The sequence below is a fragment of the Ambystoma mexicanum genome, chromosome 2p (assembly GCF_040938575.1).
Source record: "Ambystoma mexicanum isolate Mex_15411 chromosome 2p, UKY_AmexF1_1, whole genome shotgun sequence".
NCBI lineage: Eukaryota > Metazoa > Chordata > Amphibia > Caudata > Ambystomatidae > Ambystoma > Ambystoma mexicanum.
The window spans coordinates 57942706-57962013 of NC_090923.1; the positions used below are offsets into that span (position 1 = coordinate 57942706).

Genomic DNA, 19308 nt, shown 5'->3' on the forward strand with positions numbered 1-19308 from the left:
TACTCATCAAGGCTGCTGAGCATTTCAAATATCTACCCAAGAGGATCCACAGGACAAGGATTTCGTTGACGAGATCTTGGGAGATAAAAAGGCTGTATCTCAATGTATTCACCTACTAAAGTCTGTCCAGCAAAAGGTACAACCCTCGCTGGAAACACCTACTCAGACGCGAGCGGTGAACCCCTGCATAGAAAAACTTTTCAGACCTGCACCATCAGACCCGCTGTACATCAGGGGGCAGCTAAAGCCCGACTCACTCGTTACTACGACAAGGAAAAGAGCAGGTACTCCCCTAGCCGCCTCCTGAGCCTCGCCCAGACAAGGAAAGTAAAAGGCTATACACAATGGGCAGGATGGTTGCATTCCAGACCAGGATGGCGAATAACTACCTTGTTAGCCAGTTAAATGGGATGAGGTCTCAGCTTTACTCACCTCAGCCCTGGAACCCCTCAAGACCCAATTAGCACTGGTGGCTTCAGAAGGAAGGCAGTTTCAAGCTGCTTGGTAAACATTCTTCACACCGCAGACAACGCCGGCAGAATCGTAGCTGAGGTAACCATTATTAAGCGTCACACTTGGTTATGCCAATCTGGGTTTAAGCCAGAGACGCAGGCCACTCTCATTCTCATGCCTGTCGAGCCCAATGTGTACTCTTTGGCAAGGCCGTCGAGGTCGCCTTGAAGACAGCCAAAGAAGAATATGATGCACTGAAATCATTGGGCCAATTGACCAATAAGCCTCCTAGCCAGAGGGGAAACAGCAATTTTTGTCACTCGCGGGCAATTTTCCCAGAGGGGTTCCAGCTATACCCAAAATCAGTGGACCGCATGGGGAACAATCCAGGCCAAGCCTCGCAGAATTACCAGAGAGGACCGCGCAGATCACGCTGTCTGATAAGGGCTCCCTCCTCCAGAGGTGGTACCCCATCTCAAACAGTGACATCCCGCTTCAGGTGCCCTCGCATGTCTCTCCAGTAGGAGGGCGCATTTCCAACTTCACCCAAGCATGGGAGGGAATCACCTCAGACAGATGGGTGCTGTCCACCGTAGTGGGCGGATATTGTATGGAGCTCCTGGAGTGACCCCAGAACCACCTTCCACACCAGAAAACCCACTCTAAAGACCACCAGCGCATCCTCTTCGAGGAATTCACCATGCTGCTACAAAAGGACTTCTCCAAAAGGACGCCATAGAAATCGTCCTCGCCAACCAGGTAAACAAGGGCGTATTATTCAACTTAATTCCTTGTGCCAAAGAAAGATCCAACTATGCGCTCAGTATTAGATTTACGCCCTGCAAACAAATATGTTATGCCAGAAAAGTTCAGCATGACTATGCTACAAGAGGTAATCCCTCTGCTAAAAAAGGGGGACTACATGGCAACACTGGACATGAAAGATGCCTATTTTCATATTTCTATGTTCCCAGCGCACAGAAGATTCTTGCGTTTTCAAGATAGCGAACCAGCACTACCAACTCAAAGTGCTGCCCATCGGAATAGCATCTGCTCCAAGGGTATTCACAAATGTACTGGCGGTGGTGGCAGCACACCTGCGCAGGGAGGCAATCCCTTACCTGGACGACTGGCTGATTACAGGGGAGTCTCCCCTAATTTGCAGGCAAAACATTCAAAGAATTATCAACTATCTTTCAATTGGGCTTCTCCATCAAAGACAAAATAAAGCTAAGCACATAGTTCCTAGGAGCTGTCATAAACGCAGAAGAGGGGTTGGTCTTTCCGTCTGAGGAAAGAGTCCAAAACATGTTACTGCAAATACCACATTCTCCAGCATGGGGTCTGGCATGGATTCGCATGCTCATGAATATTCCCAGTCGGCGGCTGGGAATCCTCGGTAAAGAAAAAATCATTATCAGTTTTGTTTCTGATCTGTCTTTCTTAGTAGTAACCAATCACTGATCTCTGGGTCATACTGCCCCCAGCCAATGACTGGCCTCTCCCTAAGCCCCGCCTCTGGCAGCCATCCTCAGATTTTTACTGCACGCTCAAGTGTTGGGAGTTTGCTGCGTTTTCGCGCTTTTTCAGGAGATTCTCATTTTTTCGGTTTAATCGAGCCTCGAACTCCACCGTTTCTACTTCCAATAACAGGGACCCGTTTCGGAATTCTTCTACGCCCCTCAAGGGTGAAGTTTTCATCGTGTTTACGCTTCTTGGAGGATTCCGGAAGATCTGCGGCCTACCTCAACAGACATGGTCCAGGACAAGGGAAGCTCGACACCCGGATCCAAGCTGTTCAGGTGCTGCCCTGGATGCGGATTACAAAACGTTTTCAAGGAGGACGAGCATTCGCAATGTTTCTACTGCCTTCATGAGGACAAGACGCACGTGGAGAAGGACTGTGCGTTCTGCAAGAACCTTTCGGAACGGACCAAACAAGATTGTCGTTGTCGCCTAGCCGCCTGGCTGGAGAAGGGCACAGCAGGTGAGAAGACAAAGAAAAAGTCTGAGCGGGCTTCTAAGTCCTGTGAGGGCGCCCCGGCGGCGGGGGCCCAACAGAAGGCCAAGCACCGCGAGTCCGCGGGCACCGGGAGCGCCAAAAGGTCGGGCTCTTTGGCTGCCAGGCAGGGCGCGACTTCCCCAGCACGTTAAACCACGAGCCAGCGCTCTGGTTCGGGGAAGAGGAAGTCGGAGAACCCGGGTAAGCTGCTGGAGCGGCCCCGGTCGATCTCGAAGGGGGAGCGAGGCGCTGACCCTCCCCCCAAGGCGAAGGCCCAGGACGCACCTAAGGTGGTGAGGGCTTTGATCCAGCCGGCAAAAGCCTCTATCGAAGTGGTCGCTACGACCCTGCCGAAGCCGGCTGAGACTACGCCAGTGGAATCGGCCTCTGGGCACAGAGTATCCCTGCTACTGCGGAGGGAATCCTCTTTCCATCCCATCGTTAAGACCCCCGTGAAGTCCCCGACAGAAAGAGGGGTGGGGCGGTGGCCATTACAGACTCGGAATCAGCCTCTGAGGAGGAGCTAGTGGAAACTGAGAAGTGCCTCAACGAGAGGTTCATAGGCCTCAACGAGAGGTTCGACAAGGTTCCATCCCAGGGGACGGTCCCCTCTGACGTGATCGAAGATGGCGACGAAGAGGGCCCAGTGGAAGGGCCATCCTGTCCGTCGCAGCCATTACCCGAGCCCCAGGATCCAGAACCGGGCTCGTCGGGAAACCCTCCGAACAAGCGGAGGAGAGTCCACCCCTCTCCGCCCTTCGTGCCCGCAAGGCCTGTGGACCCCTCATCCCCCTCGCCGGACCCTAGAGAGGATACAGCGATGGATACAGGGGCGGACGATGACGACGGCGATGACACAGCGGACATCCTGTCATCACCCCATATTCCCCCCCCACCCTCTGGCTTCTCCAGCCGACGAAATTGGCTGCTTTCACGCCATGATAACCAGGGCATCCGAGCTCTTCTAGCTCTGCCCTGAAGAACAAAAAAAGGAAGGGTTTCTTTACCAATGACAAGAACCCTTCCACGACACCCGCCAAGAGGGACAGGTACGAGAAGAAGTACCGAGTCCCCGATGCCGCCCCCTTGTGCTTCAGGGCCCATCCCACGCCGGACGCTCTCGGCAGCGGCTAAGAAGAAAGCAGCGGGTGCGGCGGCTTCTACTTCCACTTCCCCGCCGCACAGCGAGGGCAAGAAGTTGGACTCCATGGGACGACGAGTCATCTCGTCGGCGGCGACGACGATTAAGGCGGCCAATGCCTTAGCGATCGTGGCCCGCTACGACTGGGAGCTCTGGTTAAAGAAAGCTCCGCTGCTAGACTTTCTACCTGACAAGAGGGCGGAGGCTCTACAAATTCTGCAGGAAGGTGAGGTGGCGTCGGATCATGCCATAACGGTGGCAATGGACATTGCCGATACCGGATTTCGCCAATTGGGCAACGGAGTTTGCCTCCGACGACGAGGATGGCTCAAGGCGACAGACTTTCGCCAGGACGTCCAGACCAGAGTGTTGGATATGCCGTTCGATGGCAACAATCTTTTTGGTAAGGCTGTGGACGAGTCTCTCCAGGCCATCAAGACCGACTCGGAGACGGCCTGGGCCCTAGGGGTACTTCAACAACGATGGCCCTTTCGGAGCTCCGGAAGCAGACAGGGTGCCTCCAAAGGATCCAGCGGTGGCTCTTCCACTTACTGCCAGGCGGCCCGCTCCTCTTCCTAGGAGGCCTACAGAGGTCGCGGCAAGCAAGGGGGGGTCCCCTCCATCGTCGCCAAGGAGGCAAGGCCGCCTCCAAGCAAGACGGACCCGGCCGTGTCGTCGGGCCCCCACCGAAGCACCCCGGTGGGAGGCCGGCTGACGAAGTTCGTCAGCCTGTGGGAGTCCATCTCCTCCGACCGTTGGGTGCTGGACACCCTGGCCAACGGGCACTCGCTGGAATTCCAAAAGAAGTGCCCTCGCATTCCTCCCGTGGCCAGGAAGGAGAATCACCTCCCACAACTGCTGTTGAAGGTAGGGGCGATGCTCAAGAAAGGTGACTTCGAGCTCGTCCCCAGAAGGCTCCGGGGCTTCGGAGTGTACTCAAGGTACTTCCTTGTCAGAAAGAAGACAGGTGGTTGGCGCCCCAGCCTGGACCTGCGTCGGTTAAACAAATACATCAGGGTGCAGAAATTCAGGGTGGTCACCCTCCAGCACGTGCTGGGACAGCTGGAGGAGGGTGACTTCCTATCGTCGTTGGTCCTGGCAGATGCTTACTTCCACATCCCCATTCTAAAAGGGCACAGGAAGTTTCTCAGGTTTGTGGTTCAGGGACGCCACTATCAATTCAGAGCCCTACCCTTCGGATTAAAGTCGGCACCCAGGGTATTCCCCAAGTGCCTGGCACCAGTGGCGCTGCGGCTGCGACAGCAGGGGATCCACGTCTACCCCTACCTGGACGACTGACTAATCCAGACAAGGACAAGAGAACTCGCTGTCGAACACACAGCGAGGACCGTCCGGCTGCTCACGGAACTGGGGTTCGCCATCAACTACCCCAAATCCCACCTGGTTCTGTCGCAAGTAGCACTGTTTCTGGGAGCGAAGCTCGATACAGTGGGGCAATTGGCCTTCCCGTCGGAGGAGAGGGCGAAGACCATCCTGGGCAAGGTGCAGCGCCTGTCAGCCACAGACGTGGCCAGGGTGCGGTCCATCAAGTCCCTCCTCAGGATGATGTCCTCATGCATCTATCTGGTACCCCTTTGCAGACTTCGGATGCGTCTGCTACAGGAGTTTCTCGACGTCCGCTGGTTTCAGGCGATGGGCTGCTTCGAGGACAGGATCCCTCTCGAGGAGTTCCGTCGGGTGATCCTATGGTGGGGTACCCGTGCTCACCTCACTACAGGCATGGACTTTCAAACCCCGGCGTTTCAGGAGACGGCGACGACGGACGCCCTTCTGGAGGGTTGGTGGGCCCACACCAGAGATCTCCATGCAAGAGGCCTTTGGCTCCCGGAGGAGAGGTCTCTCCACATCAACATTCTGGAGCTCCGAGCAGTGTTCTGGGCGCTCAAGTCGTTCCTTCCGTCCCTCAAGGACAAAGTGATGATGATCTTCACCGACAACACCACCACGATGTTCTACATACGGAAGCAGGGGGCACCAGATCCCCAGCCCTATCCAAGGAGGCCCAGGATCTGTGGCTCTGGGTCGTCGCCCCGGGGATGTTTCTGATTCCCTTCCACTTGGCAGGAATAAAAAACACCATCGCCGAATCGCTCAGCAGGGAGCTGCGCTCGTGCCACGAGTGGGAACTACGTCTGGACCAGGTGGATCGGCGTCTTTTTCGACGATGGGGCAAACCCTGGATCGACCTTTTCGCGACGACGAACTCCAAGTGCCAGAGGTTCGCCAGCAGGTTCCCGCAGCCGAGGAGCATGAGAGATGATTTCTCGTTCCGCTAGGACGGCCTGTTTCTATACGCGTTCCCTCCGTTGCCGTTGCTGCTCCACCTCATCAACCAACTCAAGAAGTCCAGGTGCAGAATGATCCTCGTCGCACCGGCGGGCCGAGGCAGATCTGGTTCCCGGACCTTCTGGACTTGTCAACGTCCCCACCAGTCAAGCTGCCGGCGGACGCGGATCTTCTCTCCAGAGAAGGAGGCGCCATTTTCCATCACAACCCACAGTCGCTGAACTTGCAGCCCTGGCTCCTGCAGCACTAGAGTTAGGAGGGTACGATATCCCGGCTGACTGCGGAGAGGTTCTTGCAAAAGCCAGGGCGTCCTCAAGTGTTACGGTCATAAGTGGAAGAGGTTCTCTGTCTGGTGCCGTGCACAGAAGATTAACCCTCTGCGGATTACGGCCCCTCAAGTACTGCCGTACTTACTGTAGCTGGCCAAAGCTGGTCTGGCTCACGCCTCCATCAAAATACATCTGGCGGCCATCTCCCGATATACCAGGACTACGGGACGGGCGTCCTTGTGGTCTCATCGCCTGGTGAAGGAATTTATGAAGGGACTATTCCGATCGTTCCCACCGGTGAAGGCTCCTGCCCCGGCGTGGGAGCTTAATGTGGTGCTGACCAGGCTCATGGGGGCCCCATTCGAGCCTATTCATTCGGCGCCTTTGAAGTTCCTGTCATGGAAGACCGTGTTCCTCGTGGCCATCACCTCCGCACGACGAGTGGGAGAGACCCAGGCCCTATCTTGCAAGCCTCCATACTTGACTTTTCATGACACGAGGGTGGTGCTGAGGACGCACCCCTCCTTCATGCCCAAGGTGCCGTTGGACTTCCACCTCAACGAGCCCTTGGTGTTACCAGTTTTCTTCCAGTCGCCTTCGACGCCGGCCGTCTTTGTACTCGCTGGATGTAGCTAGAGCGCTGAAGTTCTACGTGGACCGCACAAAGAGTTTTCGGAAGACGTCACAACTGTTTGTGAACTTTGGGTCTGTGAATCGAGGGAAGGCTCTCTCGAAGACTTACATTTCCAGATGGCTCTCCGGCTGCATCATGCACTGTCACCGGTTGGCAAACCGACCGCTGCCTGGCCGTCCGAGAGCCCATTCGACCAGAGCGATCGCTGCTACCACGGCGTTCCTGTCTGGTGTGCCCCTGCTGGACATCTGCAGGGCTGCTACGTGGAGGTCGACGCACACCTTCACAAGATTCTACTGCGTCGATCGTGACTCCAGGGAGGAGTCCAGGGTCGGCCAAGCAGTGCTGCGCAACCTGTTCGCCTAAGGTGAGCCTGGTGAGAAGGTAAGAATTGCTTAATGTTGAGCCTTTGCCACCTCCCGTGATTGTGCATATGTATACTGCTATGTATTCTTTTATTCATGAGCATGCGAATCCATGCCAGACCCCATGCTGGAGAAGGAACAAGTTACTTACCTGTAACTGTTCTCCAGCATGGGTCTGGCATGGATTCACATGCGAACCCTCCCACCTACCCCTCTGCGGCTCTTCACTTGGTCATACTGCCACTTTGCGTGCTACCAAATCTGAGGATGGCTGCCAGAGGGGGGCTTAGGGAGAGGACAGTCATTGGCTGGGGGCAGTATGACCCAGAGATCAGTGATTGGTTACTACTAAGAAAGACAGATCAGAAACGAAACGGATACTGATTTTTTTCTTTACCAAGGATTCCCAGCCTGACGACGGGGAATATTCATGAGCATGTGAATCCATGCCAGACCCATGCTGGAGAACAACAGTTACAGGTAAGTAACTTGTTCCTTATCAAGCCGGCCACAAGATAAGCGTACACAAAGCTATGCGTTTAATAGGCATGATGCCATCTTGCATTTACCTGGTAGCTCACACGCGTTTGCGACTCATGCAGCAGTGGTTGGTGAAACAATGGTCTCAGGCAAGTGGTCAGTGGGACGATCTAGTGGTCGTTTTGCCAACACTAGTACAAAATCTACGTTGGTGGAAAAGAGAAAATCTGTTGAAGAGGAAACCCCTCCAAGATCCGAAAGTACAAGTGATTGTCACGACAGACACCTCACTCTACGGGTGGGGGGCTCATTACCTTCAACACACAGCTCAGGGTCTGTGGTCTCATGCGGCTGCACAACACCACAGCAATCTGCTGGAACTACTGGCAATATTCAAAGCCCTTGAGGCATTTGAGTTTCACCTAGCGAACCAATCTGTGCAAGTCCTGACACACAGCATCACAGCAATGTTTTACATTAACAAACGGGGGAGACACGTTCTCCAAATCTGTCCAGGCTTGCGCAACAAATTGGAGTAGGGCACTCAAACGGAAAATATTCCTATCGCCACAGCACGTTCCAGGGGAACTCAACTCTCTGGCAGACTCACTGAGCAGAGATCCCCTACCAGAGGAACACAAATGGTGGCATTTGTGTCCCCCCAACACCTTTCATGAGGAAAGTGGTGAACAAGATCCACAAGGAACAAGTGACGCTCATCCCAGTTGCTCCTATGTGGGCAAGACAACCTTGGTATCCACATCTGCGCATACTGGCGCTGCGCGATCCCTTCAAGCTCCCGTGCCCGTACAATCTGCTCACTCAGCACGGGAGACTAACCGTGCACCCTCAACCTCTCCATGAACTTGGCAGCATGGCTCCTGTAGTCAGAGTTCGGACATCTTAACCTACCACAGAGGTGTATGGATATCCTGAAGGAAGCAAGAAAGCCTAAGACTAGGCACTGTTCTTTCGACAAGTGGAGGAGATTTGTAATTTGCTGCCAGTCAATACAAATAGAATGTACTCATTCCCACATTCTAACTTATATGCTCCACCTGCTAGATTCAGGGTTAGTATTAAACTCCTTAAAGGTTCAGCTGGCGGCCTTGTCAGCCTATACCACCTCCCACAATAAGTCTCATGGCGGAAGGTACCTGTCATCGAAGCATTCATGGAAGGGAGTAAAGAGACTCCACACTCCAATTTTAAACCCGCCGCCAGGATGGGATCTCAATATTGTATTAGCTAAGCTCATGGGACCTTCTTTCGAGCTGATGCATAAGTCTAGTCTTAAATACCTGATTTGCAAAACTGCCCTTTCTTAGTGGCTATTACTTCCATAAGAAGAGTTGGTGAAATACAAGCTTTGTCAGTGCAGAATCCTTTCTTTAGCATACACAAGGACAAGCTGGTTTACATACTCGCCCTAGGTTCTTCTCCCCTCAGTTCATCTCTTAAGTTTCACGTAAACCAGTTTGTTGAGTTATCGGCTTTCTTTCAGAACCCCACCAGCTAAGCTGAGCTAAAACTCCACACACTAGATGTGAGGAGGGCGGTCCTTTACTATGTAAAAAAGACCAGACCGCTAAGAAAAACAGACCGACTGTCTCCATAGCAGCAGGCAGAGAAGGAGACTGCATTTCAAAAAATGCCATCCTCAGGTGGATAGATGTATACAATTGTGCTATTGCCCGTAAAACAAGACACTGCCTTTCACTCCCATAGCTAACTCCACAAGGAGCACAGGAGCGACTCTGGCTTTCATTGCAAATGTCCCTCAACAGCATTTGGAAAGCAGCTACATGGAGCTCAGTACACACTTTCACTCATCATTGCTTCATTGACAGTCGTTCCAAGACACACGGGTGGCACAAGTGGTTCTAAGACACCTCTTTGCACATGAACCTTCTCGCATCCCACCACCTTTTCCCCAACGCTGCTCGCGAAAGCATGCACAGCATGTGATTTAAGCAGATTCTACAAGCCTCAGAAGGGATGTAATACTCACCGTAATTGTATTTCTGATGCTTGTATCTGCTTGGATTCACATGCATCCACCCTTCCTCCGCTCGAAGAGAAGGCGCATGGATGCTTATAAGCTTGTCTAATATGTATCTGCTTGGATCTGACTGTACTCGCGCTACACTTCATGCTACCTCGTGTCAGAAAAATAACAATCTGAGGGACCTCGACGCGTGAAGGACCATGGGTACAGTGGACGTCACACTAGGCATAGTATTACTGGCACGCCCTGTCGACGTCCCTTTTCGAGTTTCGAAAACAACTGTAATACTCTGCAGCTTCCACTAGTTGCCGGCCTATGCACAGCATGCGAATCTAAGCATATACAAGCATCAGAAATACGATTACAGTGAGTAATGTATCCCCTATATAAGAGCCACCAAACAGCATTGCCCCAAAATCCCATGTGCGTTTCTAAAGATCTGCAGCTAGCCTGGTACTGGTCAGTAAAGGAGCCGGAGGTGTCGGCTTCTTGCCGCCTTACATCAGAAATGAGCATTCGTACCGGTCTTTCAGAAAACTGGTGAAAACCAGGCTATTCTATATGGTGTTTTTTTACTTGCCGTTTCATGTCTTCTGTACAAACGCTGTAATACCTCCGGGTCTGGGCATCACACAAATATAATAAACAAACTACCCTCTTAGTTTCTTCCGAAAGGGTGATGTTATCAGTCAGAAGGTGCAGCATCCCCATTCTTTACAAAACATTAAGTAAATGGCTGTATAGTTTCCATGTTTTGCCTTTGAAGTGGATTGGAAATAGCCACACATCTAAGGGCTCTACATCCTGTTTGTATTAGTGAAATGGGAGTTCTAATGGGTAGGTTAAGGCTGTTATTTATACATTTATTTTCTGTCATGGACATAGAGGAAATATCATCATGCGCCCAGAGTTTGCCGCTGTCAAGACGCGTGCCTGGGGTGAGTAGACCTCCACTACTGTTAATGGAAGGTTGTATCCGGTTTGTGCATTTAGTTTATGTATAGCATCGGATCGTCATTTATTTTGTAATCAATATACTGTATTATAAAGTATTGCACCTCATCGTACATCAATGTGGTAATTCTCAAGAGTTCATCGTACAATGTCAAGTTTAAAGTGCTTTCATCTGAAGTTCTTCAAGAGGTATGCCCCAACCCCTCATTCCAATTTTACCCAATCATTGACTATTGTACAGCTTGTGTCTGACAGAGAAAGTTGCCGGAGTCCATTCAAATTTCCTTCGGTCTGGATGTCCTAGGTAACATTGCCACAAACCGTTCCTCACAATCGTTTGCCCACACTAAGCCTGCAGCCATTCCTCTCTTTGCGGTGTTTTATAATCTTTCCATTCTCTTAAAATGCATTGCTTAGCCAGTATGCATCCGATGTTGAGAAACCTTCTTTTTACGCTTCTCCAGAATATTGCTCCATATCCCAAGAGCAGCTCATCATGTACTTGGTGCCAGAATTCCGCTCGTCTAGGGCAACTCCACAGTGTATGTAGGTAACCTGCGATGTCACGACTGCAACACAGGCTCTTGACGTCAGTCCTGGTTATATTTTCTTAAGCCTGCCCGTAGTGTAGTGCAACCTATTCAGGATCTCAAATTGGATCCGTTTGAGCCTAGAGTTCAATGAAACCGACCTGGTGAGCGAGCACATTTTACCCCCATGTTTCATCTGCCATTCCAACTTCTATTTCAAAAGTCCATTGCTCGCTTGTTTGAACTGTTTGTGCTTGGATTTTATCCATAATCATTTTATAAAGGGAGGTTAATATTCTACGGCAAAAGCATGAATTGAATTTAAAGGCTACACAGTGGTTTTCTGGTGGTTCAGTTGGGCAACCTTCCAACCGTTTCGAAAGTGCCGCCCTCTATGGAAGTACCCTTGTGCGTACCTTTCTGCAAAGTTGAGTGTTGCCCCGCAGGAAACCTGTCCCCTTGCGTGTGGTACCCCAAGCCGTCCCATTGCTGTCTCAGTGCCGTCGCAAGTAGTGGGGAGGGCAGAGAATCGCTACAACAGTAACCATTTATAGTAGGGTCGCATCGTTATTTTTTAAAAATAGGTGTTGCCTTGCAGTGAGTGTAGTTTGTACTATCGTATTCAGTCATCCATGTAGTCACCATTACACCAGTTCGTCTTTTGAGAGCGAGGTCACTTTTGCAGAATTGGGCCGTCCATTTAGCATGACATCTCACTCCCAAGCAGTCACAGAAGCTCACCTGTTGGAGTCTCACGTCTTCAATGGCTATGTTGGTGTTCATTTTACATGTGGCATGGCCTACCACCACCATTGTTTTTGGCCAGTTAATTGAGAGTTTTCTTTTCTTACAAAACGGAGTACTTGGAGTGGTTTTAAAAGGACCTTTGTGAAAACTACAAATGAAAAAATCTGGCATACCAAAATTTGGTTTGTTTTTGTTTTTCTGCACCTTTCATCACAATTGTATGAGGAGGGAGAACCTCTGAAACCACGCCCACACCCCCGCCCCACCCAATGTATTTATTACCCAAATCCGCCCCACACATAGATTTGCTCTGAAATGCCCAGCAACCTTTTTCAGCCAGCATTTTGAGCTGTGATAATTTATGGTGTACATAAAGGTGATGTTTTAAAATGTGCATCTTAGTCTTAGGATGGTGTCATCTGCATACATGAAGATGCCAATTTTGCCTTTAGCGATTGATGGCGCATCACTATTTGTGTCAGTGATTTTACACAATCAAATAATTTATTAAGAAAAGTAAAGGAGGGGTAAGCCCACAGCCCCTGTGCGCTCCGATTAAAATAGACAGAATAAGTTGGTTCTTTCTCCACCCTGCCCACATCTGACTGTGGCTGAATTGTTTCCATAGAGCTGTTTTTTTTTTTTTTTTTTTTTATAGGGATTAACATTTTGAGGAGGAATTTTAAGATGGACTAAAACATTCCATAAAATAGTTCTGTTTACTTAATCAAATGCTGATTTTAAAATCGCCAAAAACAAGAAAGCGCCCTTATTGGAGATTGCATGTTTACTAAGGATGGAGTGTAAGCAGAAGGCCTGATCCATCGTATTTAGCCCACTCCTGAAACCTGCCTGGCGATCGGCAATTATATTCTCATTATCTGCTCATTTCTCCAGACATGAGACTCTTTCCTGTGGACCTGGGAGAGGCTATTAATCGGGCTGATTGGTCTGTAATTTCCTAGTATCCCCTTTTTGTAAAAAATTGGCCCGATCTTAGCCTGCTGACAACTGGAACGGACAAAATCTAACAGTTCAGAAGATTAAAAATTGTGTAAGAATTTGCACCCAAATGTTTTCAAATTGCTTAAATAGGTCGATGGGATACCATCAACTCCAGGGGCTTTACCATTTTTTTTGATACCTTGGAGCATTGCACGTTTCATCCTAAGAGAATGTTAAAGTTGCCTACAAACCCACATTGTTATAGAGCTGGGGAGCTAATGGGCTGAGTGGTGATAGCATAGAGGGTGCTAAAGTGCTGGAACCCAACTTTTGTCTGGATAAATGATTCCCTCTCACGATTGGATTTGCAATCAGATAGCATTTTGGAAACAAGATTCCAAAAAGAACGAGTGTCATTAATATCAGATGTAATGGTTTCTTTCCAGCTTCTCTAACTTATTTTTAAATTAGTTTGAATCTGTTTGGATAATCTATTAGTTTGTATCACCATAAGTTAAGTAAGTTCTTCTTGGCCAGCCGACATTCCGAATCATACCATGCATTTCGTGACACTGCTTGGTTCTTAGTCAGAGTGCAAGGTTTAGTAATTATTGGGGATAATTCTAGAATTACGGTTGTATGAAAAGCTTCTACGGACTTCGGCCTACATTTTACTGAGGCTGAGACCATCTCAAAGACAGGAATGGCTGTTTCGAGTATCATTAAGGCATTGCTTTCATAATCAAAATCTAATTCTCCTGCGATTACTTCAAAGTATCTGGCTGGACATGAAAGTAATTCCCAACTAGTTTTATTCATACACAGTCGTGATCACTTTCTGCTTGTGCTATGATCTCCAGCGATTTCACTGCATTCCAACTTGCTACATCAGAAAGATGTAAACAATATGACTTATCTGAGATACTCTTTAAAGGTATGCGCTGCTGGGTGATCGCCAGGCTAACGTCTGTTGCATGCACACATACCAAGTGCCTCATCACAAAATTGGTGGTAACCCTTAAATGCGGCGGTAACGCTATTACTACTGCATTTAAGGGGCCGCCAAGGTTTTGCCAGGATTTACCCCAGCTCTGACCTGGAGGCAAATCCGCCACAATTTTGGCGATTTTCGGCGCTATAACCGCCGCGCTAATGCCGCCGGTGGTCGTAGCGCCGAAAGTTCCCCATTGGGCACAATGAGTCATTTCCAAATGGGCCCAATGGGGACTTACCGTTCCGCCAAACCAGTGATCCAGCGCTAATAGCACCAGGGGGTTTGGCGGTAACGCTAATAGATCTGGCGGTAAAACCGACGGGGATAACGCCCAACTCGTGATGAGGCCCCAAGAGACGCTTTTCCCTGGTAGTAGAAGCACTTACGGGGTTGACAGTCTAAAGCTGGGATATTCCAATGGAGATCTTCATCAAGCAGACTATCAAAGTTCTGGATTGGTTCAATTTCTGTTAAAATATCCCAGTACAATTATCTTCATTGGTGCTTTCTTAGGGCATCAGAAATCATATTGCCGTATCAGAGCTTCAAGTTGATTAAAGACTGGGGTATCATTGCAGTGTTGACCAATATGGAGATTCGGGTTAAATAATAACACTGTTAGATTTTAAGCATTGTAGACCCCTAGGGGTAGTTTTCACCTCTTACATGTCCACACTGAAGATTGTATTTACCCATACAAACAAGGCATAACAACAAGCCCCCGCTAGGTCTACCTCTATCAGCTGGAGTTGCTGGCTTAAAAAAAGCTAAAAAAGCCTTCCCTCGATATATTTTTGCTGAAATTGATCTAGGAAAGAGCCATTCTAGATCTGAGATTTTTGGCTTTCACATTGGTGGGTAGACCCTATTGGATGGTGTGGATAATGGGTGGATGGCCCGGGTGTCCGAAGTGAAGGTCAGACAAAGAAAAGGGCAATTCCTGTTCGGACCAGAGGACCCAGGGTCCAAACCCCTGCTCAGACAGCAGGTAAACATGCACCAACATGTGTTTACTCCCTCTGTCCCCACAGGCCATCCCCACAAGCCATGCCTCCCTCCCCCCTCCGTGATGTTCCCTTGTGCCCCTCACCCTTCTCGCAAACAGGTGTTGCCTGTTTTGCTTGATTCTTTTGCCCTGCTCCCCCTCTCTTCCCGTCCAGCCTACTTCTGCAGGAGTCTATCAGGATACATTCTGGTTTGATCATCACTGTCTTGTGGCCAATGCTGGACTTGACTTTTATGGACTACATTGTTTCATGGTGTGTCAGCCTTTCACAACTCTCATGCTGGACTTCCTTTGCATCTTGTACTCATGGTGGCCCTGTGTTGGGTAAGATTTGCACAGAACTGGTAAATATTCCTGACCTGGGTCATCCCCAGAACTTTTTGCTATAAGTGGGATATTGTTCATTAATACCTCCAGAGTGGGAACCTTTTTCCACACTCACATAATCTTTAACTCTTTTTATGGGTGTCATTTTAAAGACTCTCCATAGTGTCTTTTTATTGTTATCCTCTTTAACAATGCATTGGCAATAAGTGCCTGTTGTTGCTGGGTTGCCCTAGAGGCTCCTCTTTTAACTTTCTTGTGCTAATCCTCAGTGAACTACAGTTCCCATGGGTAGAAAGGATCTTTGGATCCCTTTTACATTATATTCTGTGCAGCCAGCACACCCCTCCTTATGTGGAGTGCTGGGGAGATGCAATGTGTCCCCTTTCACACTAAAACTGTAACAATTTTGTTAAAGGGACAAGCAGTGGCTGGTGGCAGTGATACCTTGTATTAATTTGGTGCACCTTTACCCTGGGCTGTGTTCACAGCTGCAGTAAAGGGACCTAAGGGTATCAATTTTACCAAAATGTCCCGTCTTCTTTTTACGCCATTTTAGTGTTTGTTGTTGTTTCTTGTTCCTTCCCCTGACATCCAGGGTGGGAAATTCTTGTGATTTTTGTCTTCGGCTCCGTCTTCGAGTCCGCTGGCTCCTGTCTGTGAGAGCAGGAAGTGAGGGAGGAGTCCAAAACTCCCCAGTCCTTTGTCTTACCCCTTGCTTGAATGCGGACACATCTCAGTGGGGGGCTCGCTGTCCTGATTGGACAACCAGACCACCCCTTCTTGTAAAATGCGGGGAGAGAATGCAGAGGGTGTGTTGTAATTCCTGATAAATACTGCGAACCTGGAAGCTGTAGGAAACACGGCTGGAATGATTTTCAGCGACCGGAGAGCCTGCTGTGTAACCAGAGCCTGCGGTAGCCCGTCTTTCCAATCGATCTGGGGACTCCAAAAACGATGACCCAGAGCCTGTTGAGAGCCACTAACCTCAAGAAGACCTGCATTTTGAGCCATCCCACGCGTTTCTGCGACCTTGCGTTATTGCAATACCCTGGGACCTCAACCCATCATGCAGTGCACAGTCTTCCGAATCTCGCTGAAACTTCGTGGGCATTCTGGTGGATCTCCAGAGATACGAATCGAGTCCCGAAAAGTCCCCTCACAGACGGCTGGACCTTTAAAACGACGAGAATTCAACTGCAATTTTCTGTCTTCTGTGCTCCTTGAAAAGGCGCTAAATCCGCAGGACCGCATTCAGCCGCGAGGGATACCTTGCCTAGAGCCGCCTTCTTCGATCCCTGCTGCAAAGTTCCTTCTGAGGTCTTGTTTTCAGGCACCACGACCAGGAATCCACTGACCGGGTATTTGGCTGAGACCCTGAAGTTCTCCTGCAAAATCTTCAATGCTGCGGTACTGTGTTGGCTTGAGTATGTACTTACCTTAAGCCCGTTAGGATTTCTGTATAGCTGTGGGTTGTTTCCTGTGATGAGGAGGCCTCTCATCCAGTGCACCCAGTCCCACTGCTAGAATCCTGCTAGGGTGTCTTCTGCGAAGCCACTGGACCCTCTTCTAACTCAGAAGTAAAGTGCTCACCTGTTTGCCCAGTTTTCCTAAGGAACTCTGAATTTTGCTAATAAAGAACCTATTCTGACACTGCCAACTAGTCCTAGTGACCCCCATTCTTCCCCCGAGAACACTCATGCTTCAAGAATAAGGGAAAGACTTTCAAGGGATTGGGACTTCTGCCTAAAATAAGTGTTTAAAAGTAACTTACTTGTGAGTTGGTTGGTAACTGTAATTCTAAGAGTGACCAGTTACAAAAGTTCTTACTGATCTTGAATGTGTGATGAACGATTCATAAAAGTATGGTTAACATCTTTTCTTCCTTAGCAACTGTTTTGCCAGTCTAATAGAAAGTAGATGTGAAGATGTTTTACTCTCCTGTGATTAGGTTGTGCCTCTTCACAAAAGTAAAGTGTTGGTATCACCAGATTAGTCCTTTGAGGATAATTGTATGAGTGTCCCCCAACTGGGTCTTGCTTCCCCTGACTTGCTGCTAGCCTGTCCAGAATAAGTCTGCATTAGGTTGTTACCTACCTAGAATAACGTTTAGTCATTCAGTAAAGTGTAACATTGGGTTTTACACTCCCCATCATTGTGAGGTTAAACAAAGTATGTGAGTTTTACTCATCTTGTGTTAGCTGTGTGCCATCCCAAAAATAAGTTGAGTTACTGCTTACCTCAATCTGGGGTTCCCTGATTTCAAAAGCACCTGTGTGTTATCACAAAAGTAGTTATAGGTGTTTACTGTACCTAGAATAAGTGTTCCACTATTCACCAAAACTATATTGTCCAGTTGACTGATTACGTGATTTGTACTGAGAAGCATACAACTGGGAGGGTCTACTGACCTTGCATTACTGAATGTAATTGTAAAAAGTAACCATTGTTTTTTACTCCCGAAGAATAGGCTTGATCTATACTGAATGTGTATGAAAAAAGTTTTTGACTTCCCTAGAACTACTGTTAGGTACTTCAAATAAGGTCTATACTTGGGTCTGTGTACTTTAAAGTATAGTGTTGTTTTTTATACTGTTTTAGTGCTTATTTACCCCTAGACTTATCTGGGCCTACCTGTATTTAAATAAATCCTTTATTTTTACAATACAAAGTGTTTCAGTGTTTCTTTGGACTATTTGTATTACAATTTCATTTGTACTGATTCTAAAGCCCTCTCTCCCTCCCAAGAACAGCCTGGCTGCTCTGTCCACGCTACCATGAACTCAGGTGGTACGGCCTTATACTAAGAGTGGAGTCTTGTACTGCCTCAGTTGAATGGTTTTACTAAGCCCTTAGTTGGACTTCAGAAAAACTGTCCTAACACCCTGAATCATGCTGTTCCCGTCTTCATCTTGTATCCTGGCTTGCAACATTATGTGTACTTATTCTTCTTGACCACTCTGCTGCTTTGGACCACTCTTTGCTTCTGGATTCGCTTTCCTCATTTGGTTTTCGTGCTTCTGTCCTATCCTGGTTCTCTTCTTATCAATCTGACCGCCCATTCGCTGTATCCTGGGGTGGCATTATTTCTCTTCCTGTCTCTCGATCAGAGTCCCACAAGGGTCTGTTCTTGGTCCTTTTCCTTTTTTCTTTATACACTTATTTTCTTGCTCCTGCCATCTCTTCCTTCGGAGTGTCGCAGCACTTTTATGCGGATGACACTCTGCTTTTTCTCTTTCTCATCCTTCACACCTGACATCCATTCCACCCTCTCTTCCTGTCTTACTGCAATGAAGTCATGGATGGCTTCCCATTTTCTTTCCTGCTAATACACTTCCATCTCCCTCTCCTCCTCCTTCTATTCCCTTTCCCACTCCTTCTATTCCCTTTCCCCCCCTCAACCCTGGTGATTTCTCCTAATGCCCGCAATCTCGCTTCTCTTCTCTCATTTTATTCTACTTCTCTGCCTCTACGCTCTGCTGGATTCTTCTTACTTACTGTTCTCCGTGCTCCTTGAGCTCAATTTTGCTTTTAATCTTTTCAACTGCAGGCCCCTCTCCACTGGAACCTCCTTCCTCTATCCCTCCGATCTATAACTTCCTATTCTGTTTCGCTCCTCCTTAAAATGTCACCTACTTCAGTCACCTGTCTGATTTCTACTGGCTGATTTCGAACAAAATTGTTAATGCTGATTTTATTGTACTGTGTTCTTTGTGAAGCGCTTTGGCAAAAAGCGCTATATAAAACCTAATAAAATACAAATGTGTTACTACTGACTTCTTCAATTGTATTCACTCTCTCCCCTCTTGCTTCTCCACTCATTTTGACTGCTCACTCTCTGTTCTCGTCTCCTTTAGGGCTGCTTTATGACCATGGGTATTTCATGTTCATCCTTTTGTGGTGCTAGTTTCCAGGAATAGTTGTTACTTAGGCTTCGTTTCTTTTCTCTCCTAGACTCAGTAAGATTACAAACCGTTTAGCCATCCAGCGCAAGAGTCAATTCATGCAGAGGTTGCATAGTTACTGGACACTAAAGCGGCAGTCTCGAAATGGGGTCCCTTTACTGCGGCGCCTACAAACGCATCTTCAGTCCCAAAGGAACTGCGAGCAGGTAGGTGGTGATTTAGAGGGGCATAGCAGCCCCTGTAC

At 48.7% G+C, this 19308-nt stretch overlaps 1 protein-coding gene across 5 annotated transcripts in view; it reads left to right on the forward strand.

The window, feature by feature from the left end:
* The window catches only part of BRPF1 (bromodomain and PHD finger containing 1), a 551318-nt gene that overhangs the window by 134573 nt on the left and 397437 nt on the right, over window positions 1-19308 (forward strand). For all 5 annotated transcript variants that reach the window (XM_069643245.1, XM_069643247.1, XM_069643248.1 and 2 more), the window contains one exon: window positions 19114-19270. In XM_069643245.1, coding sequence (XP_069499346.1) covers window positions 19114-19270 — 157 coding nt within the window. The remainder of the gene's footprint in view (window positions 1-19113; window positions 19271-19308) is intronic.